Below are 19,467 nucleotides of genomic sequence, written 5' to 3'. Positions count from 1 at the left end.
CCAAACCATCTCGATTGGGTTCAGGTCCGGTGACTGTGGAGGCCAGGTCATCTGGCGCAGCACCCCATCACTCTCCTTCATGGTCAAATAGCCCTTACTTTCAACGTTTTCCCAATTTTTCGGCTGACTGACTGACCTTTATTTCTTAAAGTAATGATGGCCACTCGTTTTTCTTTACTTAGCTGCTTTTGTCTTGCCATAATACAAATTCTAACAGTCTATTCAGTAGGACTATCAGCTGTGTATCCACCTGACTTCTCCTCAACGCAACTGATGGTCCCAACCCCATTTATAAGGTAAGAAATCCCACTTATTAAACCTGACAGGGCACACCTGTGAAGTGAAAACCATTTCAGGGGACTACCTCTTGAAGCTCATCAAGAGAATGCCAAGAGTGTGCAAAGCAGTAATCAAAGCAAAAGGTGGCTACTTTGAAGAACCTAGAATATGACATATTTTCAGTTGTTTCACACTTGTTTGTTATGAATATAATTCCACATGTGTTAATTCATAGTTTTGATGCCTTCAGTGTGAATCTACAATTTTCATAGTCATGAAAATAAAGAAAACTCTTTGAATGAGAAGGTGTGTCCAAACTTTTGGTCTGTACTGTATAAAAGAGCAATTAAAAAGGTTACCCAAGAATATAATATTAATAGCCTAGGATAGGTCATCAACATTTCATCAATGGGGGTTCCACTTCTGACACGCCATGATCAGCTGAATGGAGAGGCTCCTTCGTTGTTTATGCAGGTACACCGCCATACACACATACCACGCATCGCAACAATTACATGTATGTTGCCTTCATAAACAGTAAAAGGGCTCACCCCGCTGATCAGTGATGGTAGAGGAAGGTGGATCCCACAGAAACCTCAATATCAGGTGCTGTCTAGAAAGGACAACCTCTTTATAAGGCCTCATGCACACGACCGTATGTATTTTGCGGTCCGCAAAAAAATACGGATGACGTCCGTATGCATTCCGTATTTTGCGGAATGGAACAGCTGGCCCCTAATAGAACAGTCCTATCCTTGTCCGTAATGTGGACAATAATAGGGCATGTTCTATTTCTTTGCGGAACGGAAATAGGAAAACAGAAAGCGCACGGAGTAGATTCCGTTTTTTTTGTGGACCCATTAAAATGAATGGTTCCGCAAAAAAACAGTTGCGGAAAGAAAATAAGTTTGTCTTCATGAGCCCTAAAGGTGAACCACTGTGATGTAACATAAATTTTTTGGCTTGTATATCTCTTATCTTTTTTCATGCCAGTTACATGGTTATATCCGACAACCTTTTCCTTCTCCCTCATGGCCAGTGTATTAGAACATACAGTAAGAAGAAATGTGCCCTGGTACAACAAAACGTTTAATATGAATAATATATAAATACTCTTTTTAAGAATATTCTGGTTACATAGTAATGTAATTAGCAACCATGAAAGGAGATTCAACCTGTTATCCTGCAGTGCAGATTTACAGGAAAGCAAAAAATCCCCTATGAGGTAGTCCCAATTACCTCATATTAGGGGGGGAAAATTCCCGGCACCAAATATGGAATTCATCTCCAGCAATCTGGTACATATAACCGTTAACTCAAATGGTAAAAATCCCCTATAAAATCAGAAAGCAGAAGTGTAAAATTAACGGCAAGGGAAAAAAAAAAGGTGAATGGAGGAAGACCTTCAGGGACACTGTGCAGCAGCCTATCCCAGGGGATAAACATGCAGCCGCTCCAGACACCTCTGCCCATGTCTGCTGAGTTCAGCTTGGCACATTCAGAGTTTCGCATTTCAAGAGCTGACAGTTGGCAGGACACATGTAAGAGCTTCCAAACATCTGAGCATATGAGATTTCATCCTATCACCACGCCCACATAAATACCAACCTCAAAATAAAACACTTCATCAAACTGCGGGTTGATAGTCTTCTTTCGAACTTTAGTTTTCTTTGACTCAGTTCTGCAAGAAGTAAAAAAAAAAAATATCAAAGCAAGAAACAAAAATGACTATTCATATTGACATTTGCCAGGTGGCAGCAAACCTGCATTAATAGTAATAATTAAAGAGTAACTGTCATATTTTTATTTTGTTTGCTAATGGGTAGGGAGAGGGATAGGGAACATTTTTCTAATATACTTTATTTAGGGAAAACCTTTTATACATACTAGAAAACGTGAAAACTTGAAATGTCCCTTAGCAGCGATCTTTTTCAGAGCCGCTGCTAAGGGACATCCGTCCTCCTAAGAGCACAGTGCTGTTTTAGGGAGACAGGCTGTGCTGGGAGCTGCCGGGCTGCACTGCTCCCTCATATAGTGGGGCATATAGTAGGGCATGCTGGATTCCTTCTCTACCTACAAACGTCTTACTGCTAAGGATGTGAACAAGCCTTGAATCCGTGCAGTGACCTGTTTGAGGATTCCAAAACCTGGTGCTGGAGTGCATTTTTTCTATACAAGGTATAAAATCCAGCCCCTAGCCATGCAGTCTGTGACCAGTGGCGTAACTAGAACTGACTGGGCCCCACAGCAAAGCTTTGAACAGGCCCCCCCCCCCCCAACAACTTCTTCGCAACCCCCACTCCGGTGGCTAATCAAGACCAGTCTCAGACTAGGCCCGGCAGCTGCTCTGGTTTCCTACAGTGTCTCTGTATATAATGTCATTGTATAAGGGAGCATTCACACGACCGTGTTTTTCTTCCGCGTTCGTTCCGCAATTTTTGCGAACAATGCACGGACCCATTGATATCTATGGGTCCGCAAAAATTGCCGAATGCCTTTCATTGTCATCCGTGTGCTGTCCGTTCCATGTGTCCGTTCCTTTTATTTTAGAACATGTCCTATACTTGGCCGCAAATTGCGATCCGTGGCCCCATAGAAAGTCAATAGGTTCGTAGAAAAACGGATAGCACACGGAAATGCATCCGTATGTCATCCGTTTTTTGCGGACCCCTGGACTGAAAACATTCTAGGAAACCCCATTTCAGTCCCATTTCAGTTTTTGCGGACCGTGAAAAGCAGATGACACACGGAAGCACCATGTCCGTATTATAAGGACTTACGGAACAGAAACGGAAAGATAACTGAAGACATACGGAACACACGGATCCGTGATTTGCGGACCGCAAAACCAACATGGTCGTGTGAATGCTCCCTAATACTGTTGAGGGGGGCCTGACAAAATCTTTTAGTCCTCATCCTGGGTGGGTCCCTTCTAAATTCAGGCCCCATAGCTACGCTTCCCCTATAGCTACGCCCCTGTTTGTCAAGTAATTGGTCATTCTACAGGGCACAACGAATTCCAGAGTGCTCCTGTAATAGGATGCCACCGTTTTAACAACTCAGTTCATGAAATTTCTTCCTTCATAGATATTCCACAATTAACTGTGAGTGCTATTATTGCAAAGTGGAACATTTAGGAACCACAGCAACTCAGCCACAAAGTGTAAGCCTCACATCACCAAGCATTGGATGGAGTGGTGTAAAGTGCACCAGCGCTGGACTCTGGAGCAATGGAAACGTGTTCTGTGGAGCGACCAATCGCACTTCTCTATCTCGCAGTCAGATGGATGAGTCTGGGTTTGGTGAATGACAGGATAATGTTACCTTCTACTGATTTTTTTTATACCAGCACTTAAGCCACTTCCTGGTCCAAAAAGAACCAAACTGGCTTTATGGCCCAAAGCACGAGAAATGACACTATTATTGCAAAATTACTAATTAATGTTGAAATGTATTAAAGGGGATGTCTCACTTCAACAAATGGCATTTATCATGTAGAGGAAGTTAATACAAGGAACTTACTACTGTATTGTGATTGTCCATATTGCCTCCTTTGCTGGCTTGATTAATTTTTCCATCACATTATACACTGCTCGTTTCCATGGGTTATGACCACCCTTTAATCCAGCAGTGGTGGTCGTGCTTGCACACTATAGGAAAAAGTGCCGGCCTCTCTGGTGGCTCCTGTTCTGGCTACCTCGTATCCAGGTGCTGGTTTAAAAACTGTAGAATATTTTTGGTGGGACAACCCCTTTAAGTCATATCTTACCCCCAGTGACAAGCTTCACCAACAACACAGGTCTCTGTACTATCCCTGCATGGATATTCTGCGCAAGCACTGAATAGTGAATGAACATCTTGCGCCCTATGGAAGCTGCGGCTGAGGTGTATAAGTGTTTACATAGCCTATTGAGGACCCAGGGACCTTCTGCTGTGTGGTGGGGGTGATGTGTCACACAAGAAATTGATTAGGACCTTTTGAAAGATATTTGTAAAAATTGGCCAAACCCATTACATTTCTGTGAGGCTTCTGGAAACAGTCAAGTACAGTAGCGCATGATCTAAAAGTCTCCATCAGGTTGGAAACACTGATTTATATGTTCACACAATCTACCAATCATACATATTTATCATTCCAAATATCACTGTGAGCTGCCACCATTTTTTTTTTTTAAGCAAAACAAAGTGGTTACTACATGCAAAAGAACAGCAACCTCCAGTAACACTTACCTTGTTGGCCCCAGTAAAGTTACGGTTGCATAAGGATCGCACTGTCCATTCACAATGGGTAAGCCTCTGCATTCTAACACGCTGAAAAAAAAAGAGGCCTAAATCATATCATATTATCTAAAGCAGGAACCTAAACCAAGAAGCAAAGAATAAATATATATTTAAGCAAATCTGACATCAAAAAGATTTTCCGGGATTCCGGCATTTTTTACTTAGTTCCTGAAGTGTGTAGTACCTGTTGAAAAACGTATACACATCTGCTCCCCGACACTCCCGCTCAGGTGGAATAGGACTCCATCCTCACACCAGCCAGAAGTAAACAGACCGGAGCTCAGAAGATCGCCAGGAGCCAAGGTGCCGCAATGCAGACAACGGTGAGCAGCTAAATATGAGTTGTTGTTTTTTTTAACAGGTCCCACAGACTCTGGGGGCTAGGTAAAACAGATGTCACCCTAGAAAACCTCTTTAAAATATTAATGATGAGAATGATTCAAATAAAATGATGGAAATGAGAATGAGAATGTAATCTGAAGAAATTTTAAGAAGGTAAGACCTGCCAGCTAAGGCAGAGAAGGAGCAAGGAGGCAGAAGCTATTCCGATCTCTTACGCTGGGTTCAGACCTGAGCGTTCGCGATGGAGCGCTCTGTATGCGCGATTGTACCGACGTTTACAATCGCGCATACAGAGACAAGCGAACGCCCATTGTCGCGCGTTCCCGAAAGTCTATGTACGGGAACGCGCGACAAAACGCCCCAAAGAAGCTCAAGAACTTTTTTGAGCGTCGGGCGTTTTACAGCGCGATCGTACGCGCTGTAAAACGCCCAGGTGAGAACCATTCCCATAGGGAAGCATTGGTTTCTCCTTGTTGAGCGTTTTACAGCGTGTAGGAACGTGCTGTAAAACGCGCAAGTGTGAACTTAGGGTTATTGCTACCCATAGGACCCTAGTCACATATAAAATGTTTTGATAATAGGCCATTGGTTGCTGTAGTTTCAATGTACAGTACATTACAGGAGCTTATGCCAAAATTGCTACGTCAAGCCAAATCATTCATTAAAGCCTAATTTTTATTTACAGCAGTGCAGTGACTCAAAAGACGTTCTTCATGCGCACACAGCTGAATATTTGCATAAATATATAAAATTAATCAAATTACGTTCCTGCTCCAAGCTGATCCCTTGAAAGGCACGTCACAAAGCACAGCACATACATTTGTTTTAATACTGATATAAGGATATTATTATTACACTATTCTACAACATGCTGTTCTCCTAAAAGCATATTGAGGCTTATGTATTCTGTTCATTCTATAAATGACAAATTAGAGGGAGAGATCATCACAAAGGAGAAATGGAATTGGATATTAACAATACAATAGTTACCGTGGTTTTCACACAGGGAAAGATATGCAGCAAGTACGCAATGAAATTCACAACATATTTGAGATCTGACCATTGATTTTACTCTTTGTAATGCCAATGGTCAAATACAATGTAAAAACATCCCAGTGGCACCCAGCCATCGGCAGCACGCCCTAAAATCTGCAACTTGTGCACAAAAATGGCACTTGTTAAAGTAAAAATATTTTTACTGTGTTAGCCAATACATAGAAAATATATTAAAAATGACACTCCTTAGTAGTTGATAACTTTTAATGGCTAATTAGCCTATACTAACGATATCACAATTTTCTGGACTGAATCTGACCAATAATTAAAAACATTCCATGAACGCTTCAGTCATGGAATCCATCAATTTAACACTCAACTACCGTATTTTTCGCCCTATAAGATGCAACTAGGTTTTAGAGGAGGAAAATAAGATCAGACCACCAATCAGACCCCAATGTTAATCAAACCTCAGCTCAGTCCCAATCAGACCCCCAATGTTAATAGGACCCCCAATCAGACCTCAACTCAGACCCCAATGTTTATAAGACCCCCAATCAGAACCCCAATGTTAAGACCCCAATCAGACCCCCAATGTTTATAAGACCCTATTCAAACCTCAGCTTAGACCCCCAATGCTCATAAGACCCCAATCAGACCTCAGCTCATACCCCTAATGCTCATAAGACCTCAATCAGACCTCACATCAGACCCCCAATGTTCATAAGATACCAAGCAAACCCCCAATGTTTATAAGATTCCCAATCATACCTCAGAACAGACCCCCAATGTTTATAAGACCCCATTCAGACCTCAGCTCAGACACCCAATGCTCATAAGACCACAATCAGACCTCACATCAGACCCCAATGTGAATAATCCCCAATCAGACCTGAGATCAGAGCCCGAATGTAATTAACACCCCCCATTCAGACCTCGGATCATACCCTCAATGTGAATGAACCCCAAATGTGGTCTACTTGATCATATGTACCAAATGTCCAACTGGGGGGTCTCTATGTCGGTAAACTTGTAAAAAAGAAGATCACCTCTACCGAAACATTTTTGTAGCCATGACCAAAACATCATTGCAGACATGAAAGTATTTATAATAAAAGGGAATTTCAAATATCAGAGTCTGGAGTCTGGAAATACAAACTCATGAAAACCTTTGAATCACGATTTATGTCCTACATCACTTACGGAATTTGCCCCTCAGCCCTCTTGGATTTATCACATTCACGGACCCGTTCTTCATTAGGGGACAATGAAACTTTCACACTCCTTATCCATAACTGCTACAATTGTTTACACCTGCACTCATATTGACCTGCTTTACATCCCTGGTATCATCTACCTGCTATTCCTAAGTACTTTGGTGTAAAAATATGTGAATCTTTAGATACTGCTATACCATGCCTGATAAAGACGCCTGAGTAGCTCTGTTAGGGCTGAATATCCATTAGTGTGGACAAGAAACCATATTTTATTAATAATTTATCCTTGCCAGCAGAGGGATAGAGGTGGAGCATGCACCCATAATGAAGGCCTTCCCAGAAGGCTGGGCCAGGGATGGGGTGGGAGACTCCTCTCAGATCCACCCTCTGACGAATGGGGATTAAAATGAGGCATTTGGGACCTTTGATTGACACAATTTGGGGATCTGATCAACACTAGGTTGTGTTCCACGTCCTCCTGTCCCCGGAACTAGAACAGACTCTTATCACATAATTCGTTAAGTAGTAAGAAACTTTCTGTGTTTATCTTTTTATTTTTATAACTGTTTTGTGCATGTTTATGTATGTCTATTATTTATTTTAATTTTTGTAACTAAGTACTGTACTCCTTTTAGTATATTAAAGCACATCTTTAATCGTTTTGCTTTGTGCCCTGAATAAGCCCAGTAAACCCCATTTTTAAGTGTATGAGTGCGGTTTGCATTACCGTTTATTTGCTTTAAGTGTGGCTAGTGCTACTGTGAGCCTGTTTGCCAGTGGGGTGCTGTGGAGTTTTCTATGAGTCCCTAATTAATCGATTTATTAATTTAAATCATAACATAATGTACATTTGTCAAGAAGCTTTAAGAAGTTAAAAAGGAGATCATGGCTTCCGTTTCCGGCGCTGGTATGTGAAGAAACAGGGACACCAGCTCCTTGCCGCTCATCGCATTATAGCCCGCTACGCTACATCATCCTGTATTGACTGGAGATTATTTCAACACCTACCGGCTCCTGAGTGTGTATGGAGCGTTATTTACTTTGGAGCGGGCAGAAATCTGTCTCCTCCGGCCGAGTTACCGACATAAAGGGCCCCCCGCTCTCCAAGAGTCTAATAACAATGGATATGGGGGACCCAGTAAAATAGAAAGGGAGTGCACTGATGGTTCAAATAAAACACCAAAATTACCCAAAGAAGGCCAAAAGGCCCAAGAGAACCTTAATAATGTGCACATCCACAAATTGTAAAATAGAGCAATTTTATTGGACTACAAAGACACACAAACATGATTTAAAAATTGTATACAAAACATCATATGCTGGTGAAAGTAAAACCAAGCACACACCCAGTGTCCACCAAAGTCCACAAATAGGGACACAGTATATAGTCCGAGACAGAATGACATACAATGTTAAACCCAAACCAAACCGGTTCAGAATAAATAGATGATAATGTGGCATAAAAAAATAACATGAAATAATACCTGAAAGGAATAAAAAATTTGAGGCTCGGACTATAAGGGTGGATATGGGTCACAGAGATCACGCCGATCTCTGTGACCCATATCCACCCTTATAGTCCGAGTCTCACATTTTTTATTCCTTTCCGGTATTATTTAATGTTATTTAAACATTGGAACGCAATCAGAGTTGGGGAAATGTTTTTTTTACAGTACAAATTATTTATGAAGTTATTACGCGAAGTCTAGCGAGACTTTGATAAGCAATAACTTCAGCTCATCTGAGCCAATACATTCTAATACTGTACGGAGCTCCTGCTCCGTACAGTATTAGAACGAAGTTTTATGCGAATTGACTTCGGATGTTTCATCCGAAGTCAATTTGCTCATCCCTAGTGGATATATGAAAACTTGCCATAGAGGTGGCAAAACAATTAGCGCCTGACATTATTGCGTCCTTGTCATCGACAGTGCAAATGGCGCTGAATAAGCAGTAGGAGGAGGTTGAGCTACATGAGCATAGGCTATCAGAAGTGGAACAGCGCGTGGCGTGCATGGAAGAAGATTCTGCTGAAGTCACAACCAAACTTCATGATCTGTTCCAGTTGGCTAACCGGCTAAATGATCAGGTCGACGACCTGGAGAATAGGTGTCGCCAAAGCAACTTGAGATTGGTAGGAATACCTGAATCGGTGCTGCAGTAAGATCTCTGGCACTTGTTTGAATAGGAATTTCCCCAGGCCATGGGTCTGTCGGATAGGAGGAAAGTGGAGAGAGCACACTATGTGGGGCCCACGAGAGAACTCCCTACAATGGCCTCAACAAATATAAACCAAAGGCCAAGGCAAGTAATCTGCAAGTACTTGGACTATTCAGATAAGAAAGACATAATAAGGGCTTACAGAATATGGCGGGAACTCTTACTATTTGCTGACTACTCGGCGGAGGTCACAAGGAAGAGCAGAGCCCTTAGTGCTGTTTGCTCGAGTATGCATAAGAAATGGATTACATTTCAACTTGCTTATCCTGCCATATTGAAAATCCGGCAGCAGGATGGATCATTTTGGCAGTTTGAAAACCCGAGAGGCCTATTTACTGCTCCCAGAAGGAAGAGAAAGTGAGGAAGGGGCTACTGAACCACAGATGAACTCTATTGATGTCATCTAGGCAAATGTCATGGGGCCATATTCCTTCGGGGTCGTCATCCAAGTCTCAGAGATCGCCGAAAACACAATGCCCTCTCAATGGGAAACTCCTCAAGACTGCCAGAGGAAAGTGATTTCAAGATTTAGCCTGAGGTGCAATTGGAGGAAAATATCCATGGGGTTCTAGTAAACAGAGACTTTGCATTGGAAGGTCACATGGACACTTTTCTAGGTTCCAGTTAAGGAGGTAAAATTTGTTGCTTTACTACTGATGTGACAAGGTTCTGTAATGTCTACAGATATGTCTAATTTGCATTTTTTTTCATGTTTTTTAAGTTTTGGTTTCCTCATGTTTTCGGGTGTCACTGTGGCATGTCATGGGTACTGAGTAGCAGGGGAGTTGCTGAGCTGGGAAGTAACACCTTGCTGTTTGGCGTTTCTTGTATAGAGCTTTGCTTAGCGCAAATGCTAGGTTGGGAAATGGATCTTCCTGCAGAGGTAGACTATGAGAATTATCTCTTGGAACTTTAAGGGGTTGCACTCCCCGAACAAGCGTATGAAAGTCTTGCGACACCTTAAAAGGTTGAAGGCAGATATTGCGCTCCTGCAGGAGACCCATCTTCCGAAGGAAGACTATCATAGAATGGAGAAGACGTGGGTTGGGGATTTCAGTTTATATAATGTATATGCCCCAAACCAAGGCCAGAAAGGATTTCTACACTCTCTGTGCCCCGAAATGCTACAAGACATGCATCCGACCAAAATAGTCGGAGACTTTAATCTGGTTATGAACATGCAGGAAGACAGAAGGCATGATAGAACTAAGGGTAATCAGGATAGCATAGCATATTGTAACATTAGATGCTGAAAAGGCGTTTAACAATGTTAGTTGGAAATGGTTAGATCTGGTCTTGGATGCCAGACAAGGATACCCTATGTCCCCATTACTGTTTGATCTGACAATAGAGCCACTGGCCAATTACCTGGACTCGTCAGATATTTTTGAAGGACTGGGGGTGGGTAAGCAGACATTGCGGCTAGCACTATTTGCTGACGATATAGCATTATTCATGGTTGACCCTATTAAAGATATGGCCAAAGTGATGCACACATTCAGGGCCTTTGGGTCCTTTTCAGGACTCCGAATTAACTATACGAAAAGTGAAGTACTTTTCATGCAAAGTAAACATCATGGAGGACGAGTCACAGATGTGGAGGGAATACCGGTAGCTTATATTACCTATCTGGGAATAAAAATAAGAAATACCTTGGAGTCGATATATAGACTAAGTTATGCTCCATTGATTGCGAAGATTCTGAGAGAACTGAAACAGTGGCATGAACTCCCACTATCATTAAATGGGTTTTCTCATCTCAGACAATGGGGGCATATCGCTAGGATATGCCTCCATTGTCTTATAGGTGCGGGTCCCACCGCTGGGACCAGCACCTATATCGATATGCCCCCATTGTCTAAGATTGGAATACCCCTTTAATGGGTCGCAACCATCTACTTAAAATGATGTCCATGTCCAAATTGTTATACCCCCTACAGACCATTCCTTTACTGCTAAAGCATACAGATATCAATAAGTTAACAAAAGCTTTTAGGGTGTTCCTTTGGCATGGATGACGTCCCAGAATCAAACTGCATAAGCTTATGGCTTCAAAACAGCAGTGTGGTGTAGTCTTTCCAGACATTAGAGGGTATAACTTGGCATGCATGGCTAGACATATAGCAGATTGGAATAATGGGACCAGTTATTACTTGGCTTTGTCCTTGAAAAGAGGTTTCTGTGCTCCCTAGTCCTTAGTGGCGCTCTTACATGCTAGGTTGCAGTGCATTCCTATGTGGACCAAACAGTCTATACTTATAAAAGATACTATATCAACGTGGAGAATACTGAGGAGATGGTACTGGTTATCTTATAGAATATCTAAACATCTTCAGTTATGGAATAATCCAGAGTTCATGCATGGACATACCAATAGCCTTTTTGCAGAGTGGAAATCTAAAGGGATCACACAAGCAAGACACCTGCTTCACGACTCGGAACCCAGATGGCTGTATGGTGAAGAGCTGATAGCTAAATTTGCTTAACGCCCCTTCCAGACTATCCAACTTGCCCAGGTTAAAGCAGCTATTACATCGAACCTAGTAGTAGTACACAAAGAAGTGAACCAAAATACCCTAGATAGAATTCTGGAACTGGGAGGGGATAAGGTGTCAGTCTCTTCTGTTTATTATATACACATCCAGATAGACCTGACCATATAACAAACTGTCCTAAATGTGGCAACAGTTATACAGACCTTTATCATGGGCTCTGGACATGTCCAAAGAGCAAGCAGCTCTGGGAAGGAGTGGCGAGGATGGTCAGAGAGATATGGGGGCAGAGAGTAGAATTAACCCCCCAACTCTTTCTATTTCATTTTGAGGAGGGGAGGGATAGGGGAGGTCTCTTCTCAGTTTGTTCCACTCGATTTGTATGGTGACCAAAAGATGTATATTGCAGAGGTGTCTGCTAACGACGGAGATGCCTACAATACCCACTATTGTGGAACAACTGAAAAAATTGTTAGATATTGAGCGCTCAGATACAATGTGATCCAAAGATACATACAAAGAGACTTTTTCAGAAATGGAGAAGCTTTATTGTTACATATACACTCACCTAAAGAATTATTAGGAACACCATACTAATACGTTGTTGGACCCCCTTTTGCCTTCAGAACTGCCTTAATTCTACGTGGCATTGATTCAACAAGGTGCTGATAGCATTCTTTAGAAATGTTGGCCCATATTGATAGAATAGCATCTTGCAGTTGATGAAGATTTGAGGGATGCACATCCAGGGCACGAAGCTCCCGTTCCACCACATCCCAAAGATGCTCTATTGGGTTGAGATCTGGTGACTGTGGGGGCCATTTTAGTACAGTGAACTCATTGTCATGTTCAAGAAACCAATTTGAAATGATTCGAGCTTTGTGACATGGTGCATTATCCTGCTGGAAGTAACCAGAGGATGGATACATGTTCTCATTCTGTTTACTCCAAATTCGGACTGAATGTCTCAACAGAAATCGAGACTCATCAGACCAGGCAACATTTTTCCAGTCTTCAACAGTCCAATTTTGGTGAGCTCGTGCAAATTGTAGCCTCTTTTTCCTATTTGTAGTGGAGATGAGTGGTACCCAGTGGGGTCTTCTGCTGTTGTAGCCCATCCGCCTCAAGGATGTGCGTGTTGTGGCTTCACAAATGCTTTGCTGCATACCTCGGTTGTAACGAGTCGTTATTTCAGTCAACGTTGCTCTTCTATTAGCTTGAATCAGTCGGCCCATTCTCCTCTGACCTCTAGCATCCACAAGGCATTTTTGCCCACAGGACTGCCGCATACTGGATGTTTTTCCCTTTTAACACCATTCTTTGTAAACCCTAGAAATGGTTGTGCGTGAAAATCCCAGTAACTGAGCAGATTGTGAAATACTCAGACCGGCCCGTCTGGCACCAACAACCATGCCACGCTCAAAATTGCTTAAAGGGTTTCTGTCAGCCCAGAAAACTCTTTTTTTTTTTTTGGGATAGTTAGATTCCTCATAGCGCGATATAGGAGAATATAATAGTCTTACTTACTTTCATGCGGCCGATTCTTTATAAAACAAAGTTTTATAATATGTAAATGAGGGCTCTACCAGCAAGTAGGGCGTCTACTTGCTGGTAGCGGCAGCAGAAAACCGCCCCCTCGCCGTGTTGATTGACAGGGCCAGCCGTGATCTCCTCCTCCGGCCGGCCCTGTCAGTATTTCAAAAATCGCGCGCCTCTGGTCATTCGGCGCAGGCGCTCTGAGATAAGGAGGCTCGTCTCCTCAGCACTCCCTCAGTGCGCCTGCGCCGATGACGTCTTCTCTTTCGGTGATGTCATCGGCGCAAGCGCACTGAGGGAGTGCTGAGGAGACGAGCCTCCTCATCTCAGAGCGCCTGCGCCGAATGACCAGAGGCGCATGAAAGTAAGTAAGACTATTATATTCTCCTATATCGCGCTATGAGGAATCTAACTATCCAAAAAAAAAAAAAAAAAAAAAAGAGTTTTGTGGGGTGACAGAAACCCTTTAAATCACCTTTCTTTCCCATTCTGACATTGTTTGGAGTTCAGGAGATTGTCTTGACCATGACCACACCCCTAAATGCATTGAAGCAACTGCCATGTGATTGGTTGACTAAATAATTGCATTAATGAGAAATAGAACAGGTGTTCCTAATAATTCTTTAGGTGAGTGTATGTTAGACTCAGAAATACAACATGTAATGCAGCCTCTCTCTTTGACAGAGTGGTATTTGGTGGAGCAGACGCAGGGGAGACTAGGTAGGCTGCTCCTACAGGATATTGATATCAGACATGGGCAGAGAGACTCTTTAACAGGATGCCCTTTAGTGGGTAATTGGATGAGCACTGGCACAAGTATTTGGGGGGGGGGGGAGAACTTGCAACTCATGTCTTTTCTTTTCCTTTTTTCATTTTATTTTTAAACTGACATTGGACTTTATTGGTGCTCTATTGATGTGCTGAAGTGTACCCCATTTATGTGTGACATTGTTTCGAGGTCTGCAGACCTCTTTTGTAAGTGACACTGTTTTGGGGTCTGCATACCCCAGTTGAAGTGATTTTGTTTTGGGTTCTGTATATCCCATTTCTAAGTGACAATGTTTTATGGTCCGCGTACCCTGATGTTGTTATGTAACAATCAATAATAAAATAAAAACAAATAAAAATAAAATAAAAAAAAGATCATTGAAAACATATGGAGATCACATGGAAAGTTTGTTTGGGCAATTAAAAGTGGGAAAAGAGTCTGAGAAAACTTCTCGTCATGCTTCAGAAAGTGGACTTGACAATTATAGGCTACGTGGGGAAGAACAAAAACTTCTGTGACAGGACGGAAATTAGAGATGCCATCTTATGACCAAACAAAGTACTTTTTATTTGCCTTTACACATTTTCCTCTTTACTCGTGCTAAGCTTGTGGGTGATAAAAAGAACAGCAGGCTTGTTGTAGTTTTTGCAGAGCAGAGTAAAATATGATCTGAATATAGTGACCATGCATGGCCATGGTAGGTAACAAAAGATGGCTTGTATTTATATCAAGTGAAATTCTATCCTATAAGCAATCAACAGTGCTGAATGTCTGCTAATCCAACAAAAACTGCTCCATGCTATAATTAACAGTAGGTTGAAAAATGACCAGTGCCTAACCTACTGACGAGTAAGAGGGAAACAATGTTTTGAACTTTTGACTTTAAGGCTCCATATCTCACCATCCACTGCAGCTTCAAACAGAACATTCTCATACATAAATTGGTCTTGCAACTATTTAGCATATGATTAGTTATGCAGATTCTTGTTGTGTAACTGCATTGTTACTGTTTTGCAAAGGGGCACATTTATTAAGATCAGCAATTTACATTTAGAGCATTTTCTATGCCTAAACCAGGCGTAGAAAATAGTAAATGAGATAGGCCTGGCCCCCTTCCCCGCCTAATTTTGTTAGACCTGGTGTGAGTGGGGTGAAGTCGCAGATTGTGGTGCAAAGGACCTTTGCGCTAGAATCTGCACCAGAAATACACCTAATATAAGCGTATTTCTGGTTAATAAATGTCCCCCCCCCCCCCATTGAAAATATTTTTACGCGTTCTTACACATTTGAATTTTTGTGGCATTTTTTTCTAGCACTTTTTGCTTATATGGTGAAAGGGAAATCTAGCTTAGTTCCCCATAGCAACCAATCAATGCCAATTTATGGCAAATGCCAATGCCCAAGGGGCCACTCGAGCCCTCCTCACAGCCGCTGGCTTGGTACACAATGATCTGATGCCCTCAGCATTAAAGGGGTATTCTGGTTGGTTAAAGTTTTCCCCTATCCACAGTACTCGGCTAGCTCTGAACCTCCCATAGAAATGAATGGCATGTGCGACTAGCTGCTCTAGTCATATCAGGGGAGCAGGGGGTACGGGGGCTCCTGTTCTCGTAATCAGTGGAGGTCCCAGCGGTAGGACTCAAATCGATCTACTAGCTATCCCCTATCCTGTGGGCAACTAAGCCAGTTTTACTTTATACCAGTTTGATAAATGACCCCATTAGTCTAGTAAAGATCAGATCTATTTAGAGTGGATTAATATGGAGCATGGCAGTGGTTTTGGGGCCAAATGCATTGTCAAAACCAATGCTTTTTTCCCAGTGCAACACGAGAGCACTGCACTGGAGAATTAAGATGGTTTCATATGGTTACCATCATTCAAGGTCCAAAGTTTAAATAGCACATTTGGAAAAACAGTAAACGATTCACCCAGAAGCATGTTCTGCCAATTTAATATTTTGATGAAAATAAAATACACCTGACATTATACAACTTGAACTTTGCAACTGCAAGCCGCTTAGGGGAAGCACTTGACTGCGTGCCCCCTATATTGAGCATGCCCCTCTATGAATCTAAAAATGTGGTCAAAAAAGTCCCAAAGTCCTATTCAGCTACTGCCATTCTGGTGACATATGGGTTTAGAAAGGTCTTCTGCGTTTTTAATATTGATGACCTATCCTCAGTATAGGTCATCGATATCTAATTGGGGAGGGGGCCGACAACCAGCACTGTCACCAATCAACAGAAGAGGCGCCGCGGCCTCCTTGAAGCTTACCAAGCACAGTGCAGTCCATTGTATATCGGCCATGCTTGGTATTGCAGCTCAGACCCATACACTTGAATGGGACTAAGCTGTGCCTAGACCATATGGTCATGACTAAGAACACCACTGTTCGAAACGCGTTGATTTTCTGGGAATAAGCGGGAGCTAGTGCCACTGACTGCTGTATACATATGGAACATGTTTGCTGAATAAAGATTGGGATTTTTTACGTCTATGCCTGGTGCTGGAGCCTTCTTCTTTACCTGAATTCGCCTTAAGGACTGGCTTGAGTCCGCCCCGTGCACCGCTACATTGGACATCGGAGGTGAGCTGGCTATTACCCTCTTTTTTTTCCCGGCTAATGAACATGACAGGCCTAGGAAGAGGCACTTCTCAAACAGGTGATTGATGGGAGTGCTGGCTGTTGGCCTATCACCCATCAAATATTGATTACCTACCCAAAGAATAGGTCATCAATATTAAACATCTGTAAAACCTCTTTAAAATTTCTCTACCTGGTTAAGAGTATGTGCAAAGTTTTTGGCACAATTGGCGCCAGCTGCATTACAAAACATTGCAAATTTGCTTTATGGAAAGCGACAATAAAGCTGTTTACATGCAGTTTTTTGTGCTGTGTATGTGTGAATATATACAATGGGAGGATTTTATAAAGACTGGCGTTTCATAGACCAGTCGATCTAGTTTGAGCTGGCGTAAGATGTGCCAAATTTATTAGGAGACGCATGCATATATTCTGGGTGCAATTTACGTCAGTTTTCTAGCATACTGTAAGCAACGTTAAACCTCTGCTTAGAAAACTTGCAAGTGTGGTAAAAGATGTCTTACACTAAAGTGGACCTTGTGCAAAAATGTGCAACTTTTTGGCACCCGGTTTCTGGCACAGCGGGCTTGATAAATTGCCTCACAAGTGTCAGTATTGTGTACTCCTGGTATTCTTATCATCAGATGCATATCATGTGGTCCTGCATTACTTTCTAAGAACCCGAAGTACCCTGTAAACATGAGTAATGCACATACAATCAAATGAAGGTTTGTGATGTCTGCATTTTTTTTAAATCACTGCACAGTCACAAGAAATGCAAATCAGAAAACAAGGATAAAACAAGCGAGACAGGTCTTCATATGAAACACGCCAGTCTGTACAGTCACGCACAGTAATAGGTAGCGAACACGGATGACAAGTGATTCATGTCTGCTCACTCAACGTCACCTCTCCTTCACTGCCCTACTGTCAGGGCTGTTAGGCAGGAGCTGTCATTAAGGGCCCTCAGGAGAGTTCAGGAGCTGTGTGGGATCTGAACACGAAACTGCTGGAAGAATAAGTAATGTTGAAGCCGGGCAGCAGGAAGCAGCAGGTACCTCACATCAGGCTGGCAATCTTTGGATGACTCACCAGTCTAGGCAAGCTGTGCTTCATAGAAACAGAAATGAAAGGGAATGGAAACCAGAACAAAAAGTGCAGAATTGGAACTGAAACCTCGAGTATTGAATGTACAATTAATTACGTTAATTACATTCATGCATTCTGCGTCACCAAACCTCACCACGTTACCTCAACTATTCCGTCACTCTGATTTATGAATACCAAATACGGCTTTTCAAGTTCCTACGAATGCAAGCAGCAAAAAAATAAAAATAAAAATTATACCTATCACAGATGAAGACTGGGACCAAAAAAGATGGAGAAAAAGTATGGCAGTGAATGAGCATTATGTAGCCTTTTCTTAGCTTCTTTTATGGAACTGCATTGGTTAAACTCCATGAAATGATACCCATATCACAACTGGGGTGCGTCTGTGGGAGAGTGCTGAGGTTTTATTCAGATACTGCTTCACCTTTTGGAGAACCCTGTAGACCACCAAAGCTTTGCAAATGCAAATTTGGGTTTGGTGACTATGATCTACTGGTGAACGTTGAATACAGGTTTGGTAAACTAGAGTCAGGCAGGACTCTTAGGCTGGTTTCACACGGGCGTTGCGGGAAAATGTGCGGGTGCGTTGCGGGAACACCCGTGATTTTTCTGTGCGAGTGCAAAACATTGTAATGCGCTTTGCACGCGCGTGAGAAAAATCGCGCATGTTTGGTACCCAAACCCGAACTTCTTCACAGAAGTTCGGGCTTGGGATCGGCGTTCTGTAGATTGTATTATTTTCCCTTATAACATGGTTATAAGGGAAAATAATAGCATTCTGAATACAGAATGCAAAGTAAAACAGCGCTGGAGGGGTTAAAAAATAAATAAATAATTTAACTCACCTTAGTCCACTTGATCGCGTAGCCGGCATCTCCTTCTGTCTCCTTTGTTGAATAGGACCTGTGGTGAGCATTAAGTACAGTTACAGGACCTTTGATGACGTCACTCCGGTCATCACATGATCCATCACCATGGTAAAAGATCATGTGACGTACCATGTGATGACCGGAGTGACGTCATCAAAGGTCCTGTAACTGTACTTAATGCTCACCACAGGTCCTATTCAACAAAGGAGACAGAAGAGATGCCGGGCTACGCGATCAAGTGGACTAAGGTGAGTTAAATTATTTATTTATTTTAACCCCTCCAGCGCTGTTTTACTAAGCATTCTGTATTCAGATGCTATTATTTTCCCTTATAACCATGTTATAAGGGAAAATAATAATGATCGGGTCTCCATCCCGATTGTCTCCTAGCAATGGTGCGTGAAAATCGCACCGCATCCGCACTTGCTTGCGGATGCTTGCAATTTTCACGCAACCCCATTCACTTCTATGGGGCCTGCGTTGCGTGAAAAACGCAGAATATAGAGCATGCTGCGATTTTCACGCAACGCATAAGTGATGCGTGAAAATCACCGCTCATCTGAACAGCCCCATAGAAATGAATGGGTCGGTATTCAGTGCGGGTGCAATGCGTTCACCTCACGCATCGCATCCGCGCGGAATACTCGCCCGTGTGAAAGGGGCCTTAAACTAGACGTACACGTGAAAAAACTATTGTCTGAGGCACAGCTCCCCCACCCTCCATAATGTGCATGTGGGCGAGCGTGCATAGGAAGAGGTAGAGATGAGCTT

General features: G+C 42.5%; 1 protein-coding gene across 2 annotated transcripts in view; it reads right to left on the bottom strand.

Moving 5' to 3' along the window:
• RASA3 (RAS p21 protein activator 3) overlaps positions 1–19,467 on the bottom strand; it is a 240,124-nt gene that overhangs the window by 63,692 nt on the left and 156,965 nt on the right. For both annotated transcript variants that reach the window (XM_040425082.1, XM_040425083.1), the window contains 2 exons: positions 4,510–4,590; positions 1,888–1,960 (listed from right to left, as the gene is read on the bottom strand). In XM_040425082.1, the coding sequence (XP_040281016.1) occupies positions 1,888–1,960; positions 4,510–4,590 (154 nt within the window). The remainder of the gene's footprint in view (positions 1–1,887; positions 1,961–4,509; positions 4,591–19,467) is intronic.

The sequence above is a fragment of the Bufo bufo genome, chromosome 3, assembly GCF_905171765.1.
Source record: "Bufo bufo chromosome 3, aBufBuf1.1, whole genome shotgun sequence".
NCBI classification, from domain to species: domain Eukaryota; kingdom Metazoa; phylum Chordata; class Amphibia; order Anura; family Bufonidae; genus Bufo; species Bufo bufo.
The sequence above is the reverse complement of the archived record's forward strand: the minus strand, read 5'-3'. Positions and strand labels throughout refer to the sequence as shown.